This window comes from Oncorhynchus clarkii, chromosome 31 (assembly GCF_045791955.1).
Source record: "Oncorhynchus clarkii lewisi isolate Uvic-CL-2024 chromosome 31, UVic_Ocla_1.0, whole genome shotgun sequence".
NCBI lineage: Eukaryota > Metazoa > Chordata > Actinopteri > Salmoniformes > Salmonidae > Oncorhynchus > Oncorhynchus clarkii.
In genome coordinates this window covers 8,341,487-8,355,571 of record NC_092177.1, presented here as the reverse complement: position 1 = coordinate 8,355,571, position 14,085 = coordinate 8,341,487, and the positions used below count along the sequence as shown (strand labels likewise).

Below are 14,085 nucleotides of genomic sequence, written 5' to 3'. Positions count from 1 at the left end.
GTAGACACATTCTACTGTAACTACAGTAGTAACTACTGTAGACACATTCTACTGTAACTACAGTAGTAACTACTGTAGACACATTCTACTGGAACTATAGTAGTAACTACTTTAGACACATTCTACTGTAACTACTGTATACACATTCTACTGTAACTACAGTAGTAACTACTGTAGACACATTCTACTGTAACTATAGTAGTAACTACTGTAGACACATTCTACTGTAACTACTGTAGAAACAGTCTACTGAAACTACTGTAGACACATTCTACTGAAACTACTGTAGACACATTCTACTGAAACTATAGTAGTAACTACTGTAGACACATTCTACTGGAACTATAGTAGTAACTACTTTAGACACATTCTACTGTAACTACTGTATACACATTCTACTGTAACTACAGTAGTAACTACTGTAGACACATTCTACTGTAACTATAGTAGTAACTACTGTAGACACATTCTACTGTAACTACTGTAGAAACAGTCTACTGAAACTACTGTAGACACATTCTACTGAAACTACTGTAGACACATTCTACTGAAACTATAGTAGTAACTACTGTAGACACATTCTACTGTAACTACTGTAGACACATTCTACTGAAACTAGAGTAGTAACTACTGTAGACACATTCTACTGTAATTACTGTAGACACATTCTACTGTAACTATAGTAGTAACTACTGTAGACACATTCTACTGTAGACATATTCTACTGTAACTACTGTAGACACATTCTACTGTAACTACAGTAGTAACTACTGAGCCCCCTATGAATTTACCTGACACCCCTGTGCACTCCTCCACCAAGTTCTCCTTTTCATCCTTCTCTGTTTCAGAAGTGTGTAAAGCCCTGAAAGAAATTGATTTAAAAAAATCCTCTGGCCCTGATGAACTAGACCCCCGCCTCTTACGCCTAGCCGCAGATATCATTGCTCCCCCCTTAACATGTATTTTTAACCTCACGCCTGATGTTAAGGAAATCCCCAAGTTATGGAAATCTGCTTGTGTACTGCCTCTCCTGAAAGGTGGAGATCCTTCGCTACTTGACAACTATCGACCCATATCAAAATTGTCTGTACTGTCAAAGGTACTGGAGTCCTTAGTTAGTAGGCAGCTAAAACCTACTTACTTAAATGTAACTACTGTAGACACATTCTACTGTAACTACTGTAGACACATTCTACTGTAACTACAGTAGTAACTACTGCAGACACATTCTACTGTAGACACATTCTACTGTAACTACAGTAGTAACTACTGTAGACACATTCTACTGTAACTACAGTAGTAACTACTGTAGACACATTCTACTGTAACTACAGTAGTAACTACTGTAGACACATTCTACTGGAACTATAGTAGTAACTACTTTAGACACATTCTACTGTAACTACTGTATACACATTCTACTGTAACTACAGTAGTAACTACTGTAGACACATTCTACTGTAACTATAGTAGTAACTACTGTAGACACATTCTACTGTAACTACTGTAGAAACAGTCTACTGAAACTACTGTAGACACATTCTACTGAAACTACTGTAGACACATTCTACTGAAACTATAGTAGTAACTACTGTAGACACATTCTACTGTAACTACTGTAGACACATTCTACTGAAACTAGAGTAGTAACTACTGTAGACACATTCTACTGTAATTACTGTAGACACATTCTACTGTAACTATAGTAGTAACTACTGTAGACACATTCTACTGTAGACATATTCTACTGTAACTACTGTAGACACATTCTACTGTAACTACAGTAGTAACTACTGTAGACACGTTCCACTGTAGACACATTCTACTGTAACTACAGTAGTAACTACTGTAGACACATTCTACTGTAGACACATTCTACTGTAACTACTGTAGACACATTCTACTGTAACTACTGTAGTAACTACTGTAGACATTCTACTGTAACTACAGTAGTAACTACTGTAGACACATTCTACTGTAACTATAGTAGTAACTACTGTAGACACATTCTACTGTAACTATAGTAGTAACTACTGTAGACACATTCTACTGTAACTACTGTAGTAACTACTGTAGACACATTCTACTGTAACTACTGTAGACACATTCTACTGAAACTACTGTAGACACATTCTACTGAAACTACTGTAGACACATTCTACTGAAACTACTGTAGACACATTCTACTGAAACTACTGTAGACACATTCTACTGAAACTATAGTAGTAACTACTGTAGACACATTCTACTGAAAGTATAGTAGTAACTACTGTATACACATTCTACTGTAACTACTGTAGACACATTCTACTGTAACTATAGTAGTAACTACTGTAGACACATTCTACTGTAACTACAGTAGTAACTACTGTAGACACATTCTACTGTAACTACAGTAGTAACTACTGTAGACACATTCTACTGGAACTATAGTAGTAACTACTTTAGACACATTCTACTGTAACTACTGTATACACATTCTACTGTAACTACAGTAGTAACTACTGTAGACACATTCTACTGTAACTATAGTAGTAACTACTGTAGACACATTCTACTGAAACTACTGTAGACACATTCTACTGAAACTACTGTAGACACATTCTACTGTAACTACTGTAGACACATTCTACTGTAACTACAGTAGTAACTACTGTAGACACGTTCCACTGTAGACACATTCTACTGTAACTACAGTAGTAACTACTGTAGACACGTTCCACTGTAGACACATTCCACTGTAACTACAGTAGTAATTACTGTAGACATTCTACTGTAGACTCATTCTACAGTATATACTGTAGACACACTACTGTAGACACATTCTACTGTAGACACATTCTACTGTAGACACATTCTACTGTAACTACTGTAGACACATTCTACTGTAACCACTGTAGACACACTACTGTAGACACATTCCACTGTAGACACATTCTACTGTAACTACTGTAGACACATTCTACTGTAACTACTGTAACTACTGTAGACACAATCTACTGTAACTACTGTAGACACATTCTACTGTAACTACTGTAGACACATTCTACTGTAACTACAGTAGTAACTACTGCAGACACATTCTACTGTAGACACATTCTACTGTAACTACAGTAGTAACTACTGTAGACACATTCTACTGTAACTACAGTAGTAACTACTGTAGACACATTCTACTGTAACTACAGTAGTAACTACTGTAGACACATTCTACTGGAACTATAGTAGTAACTACTTTAGACACATTCTACTGTAACTACTGTATACACATTCTACTGTAACTACTGTAGAAACAGTCTACTGAAACTACTGTAGACACATTCTACTGTAACTACTGTAGAAACATTCTACTGAAACTACTGTAGACACATTCTACTGAAACTACTGTAGACACATTCTACTGAAACTACTGTAGACACATTCTACTGTAACTACTGTAGACACATTCTACTGTAACTACAGTAGTAACTACTGTAGACACGTTCCACTGTAGACACATTCTACTGTAACTACAGTAGTAACTACTGTAGACACATTCTACTGTAACTACAGTAGTAACTACTGTAGACACATTCTACTGGAACTATAGTAGTAACTACTTTAGACACATTCTACTGTAACTACTGTATACACATTCTACTGTAACTACAGTAGTAACTACTGTAGACACATTCTACTGTAACTATAGTAGTAACTACTGTAGACACATTCTACTGTAACTATAGTAGTAACTACTGTAGACACATTCTACTGTAACTACTGTAGAAACATTCTACTGAAACTACTGTAGACACATTCTACTGAAACTACTGTAGACACATTCTACTGTAACTACTGTAGACACATTCTACTGTAACTACAGTAGTAACTACTGTAGACACGTTCCACTGTAGACACATTCTACTGTAACTACAGTAGTAACTACTGTAGACACGTTCCACTGTAGACACATTCCACTGTAACTACAGTAGTAACTACTGTAGACATTCTACTGTAGACTCATTCTACAGTATATACTGTAGACACACTACTGTAGACACATTCTACTGTAGACACATTCTACTGTAGACACATTCTACTGTAACTACTGTAGACACATTCTACTGTAACCACTGTAGACACATTCTACTGTAACCACTGTAGACACACTACTGTAGACACATTCCACTGTAGACACATTCTACTGTAACTACTGTAGACACATTCTACTGTAACTACTGTAGACACATTCTACTGTAACTACTGTAGACACATTCTACTGTAACTACTGTAGACACATTCTACTGTAACTACTGTAGACACATTCTACTGTAACTACTGTAGACACATTCTACTGTAACTACAGTAGTAACTACTGTAGACACATTCTACTGTAACTACAGTAGTAACTACTGTAGACACATTCTACTGTAACTACAGTAGTAACTACAGTAGACACATTCTACTGGAACTATAGTAGTAACTACTTTAGACACATTCTACTGTAACTACTGTATACACATTCTACTGTAACTACAGTAGTAACTACTGTAGACACATTCTACTGTAACTATAGTAGTAACTACTGTAGACACATTCTACTGTAACTACTGTAGAAACAGTCTACTGAAACTACTGTAGACACATTCTACTGAAACTACTGTAGACACATTCTACTGAAACTATAGTAGTAACTACTGTAGACACATTCTACTGGAACTATAGTAGTAACTACTTTAGACACATTCTACTGTAACTACTGTATACACATTCTACTGTAACTACAGTAGTAACTACTGTAGACACATTCTACTGTAACTATAGTAGTAACTACTGTAGACACATTCTACTGTAACTACTGTAGAAACAGTCTACTGAAACTACTGTAGACACATTCTACTGAAACTACTGTAGACACATTCTACTGAAACTATAGTAGTAACTACTGTAGACACATTCTACTGTAACTACTGTAGACACATTCTACTGAAACTAGAGTAGTAACTACTGTAGACACATTCTACTGTAATTACTGTAGACACATTCTACTGTAACTATAGTAGTAACTACTGTAGACACATTCTACTGTAGACATATTCTACTGTAACTACTGTAGACACATTCTACTGTAACTACAGTAGTAACTACTGAGCCCCCTATGAATTTACCTGACACCCCTGTGCACTCCTCCACCAAGTTCTCCTTTTCATCCTTCTCTGTTTCAGAAGTGTGTAAAGCCCTGAAAGAAATTGATTTTAAAAAATCCTCTGGCCCTGATGAACTAGACCCCCGCCTCTTACGCCTAGCCGCAGATATCATTGCTCCCCCCTTAACATGTATTTTTAACCTCACGCCTGATGTTAAGGAAATCCCCAAGTTATGGAAATCTGCTTGTGTACTGCCTCTCCTGAAAGGTGGAGATCCTTCGCTACTTGACAACTATCGACCCATATCAAAATTGTCTGTACTGTCAAAGGTACTGGAGTCCTTAGTTAGTAGGCAGCTAAAACCTACTTACTTAAATGTAACTACTGTAGACACATTCTACTGTAACTACTGTAGACACATTCTACTGTAACTACTGTAGACACATTCTACTGTAACTACAGTAGTAACTACTGCAGACACATTCTACTGTAGACACATTCTACTGTAACTACAGTAGTAACTACTGTAGACACATTCTACTGTAACTACAGTAGTAACTACTGTAGACACATTCTACTGTAACTACAGTAGTAACTACTGTAGACACATTCTACTGGAACTATAGTAGTAACTACTTTAGACACATTCTACTGTAACTACTGTATACACATTCTACTGTAACTACAGTAGTAACTACTGTAGACACATTCTACTGTAACTATAGTAGTAACTACTGTAGACACATTCTACTGTAACTATAGTAGTAACTACTGTAGACACATTCTACTGTAACTACTGTAGAAACATTCTACTGAAACTACTGTAGACACATTCTACTGAAACTACTGTAGACACATTCTACTGTAACTACTGTAGACACATTCTACTGTAACTACAGTAGTAACTACTGTAGACACGTTCCACTGTAGACACATTCTACTGTAACTACAGTAGTAACTACTGTAGACACGTTCCACTGTAGACACATTCCACTGTAACTACAGTAGTAACTACTGTAGACATTCTACTGTAGACTCATTCTACAGTATATACTGTAGACACACTACTGTAGACACATTCTACTGTAGACACATTCTACTGTAACTACTGTAGACACATTCTACTGTAACCACTGTAGACACATTCTACTGTAACCACTGTAGACACACTACTGTAGACACATTCCACTGTAGACACATTCTACTGTAACTACTGTAGACACATTCTACTGTAACTACTGTAGACACATTCTACTGTAACTACTGTAGACACATTCTACTGTAACTACAGTATTAACTACTGCAGACACATTCTACTGTAGACACATTCTACTGTAACTACAGTATTAACTACTGCAGACACATTCTACTGTAGACACATTCTACTGTAACTACAGTAGTAACTACTGTAGACACATTCTACTGTAACTACAGTAGTAACTACTGTAGACACATTCTACTGGAACTATAGTAGTAACTACTTTAGACACATTCTACTGTAACTACTGTATACACATTCTACTGTAACTACAGTAGTAACTACTGTAGACACATTCTACTGTAACTATAGTAGTAACTACTGTAGACACATTCTACTGTAACTACTGTAGAAACAGTCTACTGAAACTACTGTAGACACATTCTACTGAAACTACTGTAGACACATTCTACTGAAACTATAGTAGTAACTACTGTAGACACATTCTACTGTAACTACTGTAGACACATTCTACTGAAACTAGAGTAGTAACTACTGTAGACACATTCTACTGTAATTACTGTAGACACATTCTACTGTAACTATAGTAGTAACTACTGTAGACACATTCTACTGTAGACATATTCTACTGTAACTACTGTAGACACATTCTACTGTAACTACAGTAGTAACTACTGTAGACACGTTCCACTGTAGACACATTCTACTGTAACTACAGTAGTAACTACTGTAGACACATTCTACTGTAGACACATTCTACTGTAACTACTGTAGACACATTCTACTGTAACTACTGTAGTAACTACTGTAGACATTCTACTGTAACTACAGTAGTAACTACTATAGACACATTCTACTGTAACTATAGTAGTAACTACTGTAGACACATTCTACTGTAACTATAGTAGTAACTACTGTAGACACATTCTACTGTAACTACTGTAGTAACTACTGTAGACACATTCTACTGTAACTACTGTAGACACATTCTACTGAAACTACTGTAGACACATTCTACTGAAACTACTGTAGACACATTCTACTGAAACTACTGTAGACACATTCTACTGAAACTATAGTAGTAACTACTGTAGACACATTCTACTGAAACTATAGTAGTAACTACTGTAGACACATTCTACTGTAACTACTGTAGACACATTCTACTGTAACTATAGTAGTAACTACTGTAGACACATTCTACTGTAACTACAGTAGTAACTACTGTAGACACATTCTACTGTAACTACAGTAGTAACTACTGTAGACACATTCTACTGGAACTATAGTAGTAACTACTTTAGACACATTCTACTGTAACTACTGTATACACATTCTACTGTAACTACAGTAGTAACTACTGTAGACACATTCTACTGTAACTATAGTAGTAACTACTGTAGACACATTCTACTGTAACTACTGTAGAAACATTCTACTGAAACTACTGTAGACACATTCTACTGAAACTACTGTAGACACATTCTACTGTAACTACTGTAGACACGTTCCACTGTAGACACATTCTACTGTAACTACAGTAGTAACTACTGTAGACACGTTCCACTGTAGACACATTCTACTGTAACTACAGTAGTAACTACTGTAGACACGTTCCACTGTAGACACATTCCACTGTAACTACAGTAGTAATTACTGTAGACATTCTACTGTAGACTCATTCTACAGTATATACTGTAGACACACTACTGTAGACACATTCTACTGTAGACACATTCTACTGTAGACACATTCTACTGTAACTACTGTAGACACATTCTACTGTAACCACTGTAGACACACTACTGTAGACACATTCCACTGTAGACACATTCTACTGTAACTACTGTAGACACATTCTACTGTAACTACTGTAGACACAATCTACTGTAACTACTGTAGACACATTCTACTGTAACTACTGTAGACACATTCTACTGTAACTACAGTAGTAACTACTGCAGACACATTCTACTGTAGACACATTCTACTGTAACTACAGTAGTAACTACTGTAGACACATTCTACTGTAACTACAGTAGTAACTACTGTAGACACATTCTACTGGAACTATAGTAGTAACTACTTTAGACACATTCTACTGTAACTACTGTATACACATTCTACTGTAACTACAGTAGTAACTACTGTAGACACATTCTACTGTAACTATAGTAGTAACTACTGTAGACAAATTCTACTGTAACTACTGTAGAAACAGTCTACTGAAACTACTGTAGACACATTCTACTGTAACTACTGTAGAAACATTCTACTGAAACTACTGTAGACACATTCTACTGAAACTACTGTAGACACATTCTACTGAAACTACTGTAGACACATTCTACTGTAACTACTGTAGACACATTCTACTGTAACTACAGTAGTAACTACTGTAGACACGTTCCACTGTAGACACATTCTACTGTAACTACTGTAGACACATTCTACTGTAACTACTGTAGACACATTCTACTGTAACTACAGTATTAACTACTGCAGACACATTCTACTGTAGACACATTCTACTGTAACTACAGTATTAACTACTGCAGACACATTCTACTGTAGACACATTCTACTGTAACTACAGTAGTAACTACTGTAGACACATTCTACTGTAACTACAGTAGTAACTACTGTAGACACATTCTACTGGAACTATAGTAGTAACTACTTTAGACACATTCTACTGTAACTACTGTATACACATTCTACTGTAACTACAGTAGTAACTACTGTAGACACATTCTACTGTAACTATAGTAGTAACTACTGTAGACACATTCTACTGTAACTACTGTAGAAACAGTCTACTGAAACTACTGTAGACACATTCTACTGAAACTACTGTAGACACATTCTACTGAAACTATAGTAGTAACTACTGTAGACACATTCTACTGTAACTACTGTAGACACATTCTACTGAAACTAGAGTAGTAACTACTGTAGACACATTCTACTGTAATTACTGTAGACACATTCTACTGTAACTATAGTAGTAACTACTGTAGACACATTCTACTGTAGACATATTCTACTGTAACTACTGTAGACACATTCTACTGTAACTACAGTAGTAACTACTGTAGACACGTTCCACTGTAGACACATTCTACTGTAACTACAGTAGTAACTACTGTAGACACATTCTACTGTAGACACATTCTACTGTAACTACTGTAGACACATTCTACTGTAACTACTGTAGTAACTACTGTAGACATTCTACTGTAACTACAGTAGTAACTACTATAGACACATTCTACTGTAACTATAGTAGTAACTACTGTAGACACATTCTACTGTAACTATAGTAGTAACTACTGTAGACACATTCTACTGTAACTACTGTAGTAACTACTGTAGACACATTCTACTGTAACTACTGTAGACACATTCTACTGAAACTACTGTAGACACATTCTACTGAAACTACTGTAGACACATTCTACTGAAACTACTGTAGACACATTCTACTGAAACTATAGTAGTAACTACTGTAGACACATTCTACTGAAACTATAGTAGTAACTACTGTATACACATTCTACTGTAACTACTGTAGACACATTCTACTGTAACTATAGTAGTAACTACTGTAGACACATTCTACTGTAACTACAGTAGTAACTACTGTAGACACATTCTACTGTAACTACAGTAGTAACTACTGTAGACACATTCTACTGGAACTATAGTAGTAACTACTTTAGACACATTCTACTGTAACTACTGTATACACATTCTACTGTAACTACAGTAGTAACTACTGTAGACACATTCTACTGTAACTATAGTAGTAACTACTGTAGACACATTCTACTGTAACTACTGTAGAAACATTCTACTGAAACTACTGTAGACACATTCTACTGAAACTACTGTAGACACATTCTACTGTAACTACTGTAGACACGTTCCACTGTAGACACATTCTACTGTAACTACAGTAGTAACTACTGTAGACACGTTCCACTGTAGACACATTCTACTGTAACTACAGTAGTAACTACTGTAGACACGTTCCACTGTAGACACATTCCACTGTAACTACAGTAGTAATTACTGTAGACATTCTACTGTAGACTCATTCTACAGTATATACTGTAGACACACTACTGTAGACACATTCTACTGTAGACACATTCTACTGTAGACACATTCTACTGTAACTACTGTAGACACATTCTACTGTAACCACTGTAGACACACTACTGTAGACACATTCCACTGTAGACACATTCTACTGTAACTACTGTAGACACATTCTACTGTAACTACTGTAGACACAATCTACTGTAACTACTGTAGACACATTCTACTGTAACTACTGTAGACACATTCTACTGTAACTACAGTAGTAACTACTGTAACACATTCTACTGTAGACACATTCTACTGTAACTACAGTAGTAACTACTGTAGACACATTCTACTGTAACTACAGTAGTAACTACTGTAGACACATTCTACTGGAACTATAGTAGTAACTACTTTAGACACATTCTACTGTAACTACTGTATACACATTCTACTGTAACTACAGTAGTAACTACTGTAGACACATTCTACTGTAACTATAGTAGTAACTACTGTAGACAAATTCTACTGTAACTACTGTAGAAACAGTCTACTGAAACTACTGTAGACACATTCTACTGTAACTACTGTAGAAACATTCTACTGAAACTACTGTAGACACATTCTACTGAAACTACTGTAGACACATTCTACTGAAACTACTGTAGACACATTCTACTGTAACTACTGTAGACACATTCTACTGTAACTACAGTAGTAACTACTGTAGACACTTCCACTGTAGACACATTCTACTGTAACTACAGTAGTAACTACTGTAGACACACTGTAGACACATTCCACTGTAACTACAGTAGTAATTACTGTAGACTTCTACTGTAGACTCATTCTACAGTATATACTGTAGACACACTACTGTAGACACATTCTACTGTAGACTACTGTAGACACATTCTACTGTAACTACTGTAGACACATTCTACTGTAACCACTGTAGACATTCTACTGTAACCACTGTAGACACACTACTGTAGACACATTCCACTGTAGACTACATTCTACTGTAACTACTGTAGACACATTCTACTGTAACTACTGTAGACACAATAGTAACTACTGTAGACACATTCTACTGTAACTACTGTAGACACATTCTACTGTAACTACTGTAGACACATTCTACTGTAACTACAGTAGTAACTACTGTAGACACATTCTACTGTAGACACATTCTACTGTAACTACAGTAGTAACTACTGTAGACACATTCTACTGTAACTACAGTAGTAACTACTGTAGACACATTCTACTGTAACTACAGTAGTAACTACTGTAGACACATTCTACTGTAACTACTGTAGTAACTACTGTATACACATTCTACTGTAACTACAGTAGTAGTACACATTCTACTGTAACTATAGTAGTAACTACTGTAGACACATTCTACTGTAACTACTGTAGAAACAGTCTACTGAAACTACTGTAGACACATTCTACTGAAACTACTGTAGACACATTCTACTGAAACTATAGTAGTAACTACTGTAGACACATTCTACTGTAACTACTGTAGACACATTCTACTGAAACTAGAGTAGTAACTACTGTAGACACATTCTACTGTAATTACTGTAGACACATTCTACTGTAACTATAGTAGTAACTACTGTAGACACATTCTACTGTAGACATATTCTACTGTAACTACTGTAGACACATTCTACTGTAACTACAGTAGTAACTACTGTAGACACGTTCCACTGTAGACACATTCTACTGTAACTACAGTAGTAACTACTGTAGACACATTCTACTGAAACTATAGTAGTAACTACTGTAGACACATTCTACTGTAGACACATTCTACTGTAACTACTGTAGACACATTCTACTGTAACTACTGTAGTAACTACTGTAGACATTCTACTGTAGACACATTCTACTGTAACTACAGTAGTAACTACTGTAGACACATTCTACTGTAACTACAGTAGTAACTACTGTAGACACATTCTACTGTAACTATAGTAGTAACTACTGTAGACACATTCTACTGTAACTATAGTAGTAACTACTGTAGACACATTCTACTGTAACTACTGTAGTAACTACTGAAGACACATTCTACTGTAACTACTGTAGACACATTCTACTGAAACTACTGTAGACACATTCAACTGAAACTACTGTAGACACATTCAACTGAAACTACTGTAGACACATTCAACTGAAACTACTGTAGACACATTCTACTGAAACTACTGTAGACACATTCTACTGAAACTATAGTAGTAACTACTGTAGACACATTCTACTGAAACTATAGTAGTAACTACTGTATACACATTCTACTGTAACTACTGTAGACACATTCTACTGTAACTATAGTAGTAACTACTGTAGACACATTCTACTGTAGACATATTCTACTGTAACTACTGTAGACACATTCTACTGTAACTACAGTAGTAACTACTGTAGACACGTTCCACTGTAGACACATTCTACTGTAACTACAGTAGTAACTACTGTAGACACATTCTACTGTAACTACTGTAGACACATTCTACTGTAACTACTGTAGACACATTCTACTGTAACTACTGTAGACACATTCTACTGTAACTACTGTAGACACATTCTACTGTAACTACTGTAGACACATTCTACTGTAACTACTGTAGACACATTCTACTGTAACTACAGTAGTAACTACTGTAGACACATTCTACTGTAACTACTGTAGACACATTCTACTGTAACTACAGTAGTAACTACTGTAGACACATTCCACTGTAGACTACTGTAACTACAGTAGTAACTACTGTAACTACTGTAGACACATTCTACTGTAACTACTGTAGACACATTCTACTGTAACTACAGTAGTACACATTCTACTGTAACTACTGTAGACACATTCTACTGTAACTACAGTAGTAACTACTGTAGACACATTCTACTGTAACTACAGTAGTAACTACTGTAACTACAGTAGTAACTACTGTAGACACGTTCCACTGTAACTACTGTAGACACATTCTACTGTTACTACAGTAGTAACTACTGTAGCCACATTCTACTGTAACTACTGTAGACATTCTACTGTAACTACAGTAGTAACTACTGTAGACACATTCTACTGTAACTACTGTAGACACATTCTACTGTAACTACAGTAGTAACTACTGTAGACACGTTCCACTGTAACTACTGTAGACACATTCTACTGTAACTACAGTAGTAACTACTGTAGACATTCTACTGTAACTACTGTAGACATTCTACTGTAACTATAGTAGTAACTACTGTAGACATATTCTACATATATTTACCTCCCCCATATTGAGTGCCTTCTCAGCCACGAGACATTCTCAATACCATACTGCACAGCATCACCATAGTCCAGAAAGGGCTTGTTCAACCTAGAACAGAGGGAACATCACTCAGGGCCCAGATTCAGATCTGGGATCAGGACTACCCTTGTCCATGTAACCTTATTCATTTTGGTCTGAATGGAAAAACTGAATATGGGCCCAGATGTGTTTTGCCCCACTGTATTTTTGTTCAGTATAGCTGTACAACAGTATCCACAACAATTGGATCTGTTTATGGGTCTCCAGAGTGGCACAGCGGTCTAAGGCACTGTGATTGAGGCGTCACTACAGACACCCTGGTTCAAATCCA

General features: G+C 36.1%; 1 protein-coding gene across 3 annotated transcripts in view; it reads right to left on the bottom strand.

The window, feature by feature from the left end:
* The window catches only part of LOC139390765 (proton-coupled amino acid transporter 1-like), an 84,014-nt gene that overhangs the window by 60,140 nt on the left and 9,789 nt on the right, over window positions 1-14,085 (bottom strand). For all 3 annotated transcript variants that reach the window (XM_071138122.1, XM_071138124.1, XM_071138123.1), the window contains one exon: window positions 13,734-13,823. In XM_071138122.1, the coding sequence (XP_070994223.1) occupies window positions 13,734-13,823 (90 nt within the window). The remainder of the gene's footprint in view (window positions 1-13,733; window positions 13,824-14,085) is intronic.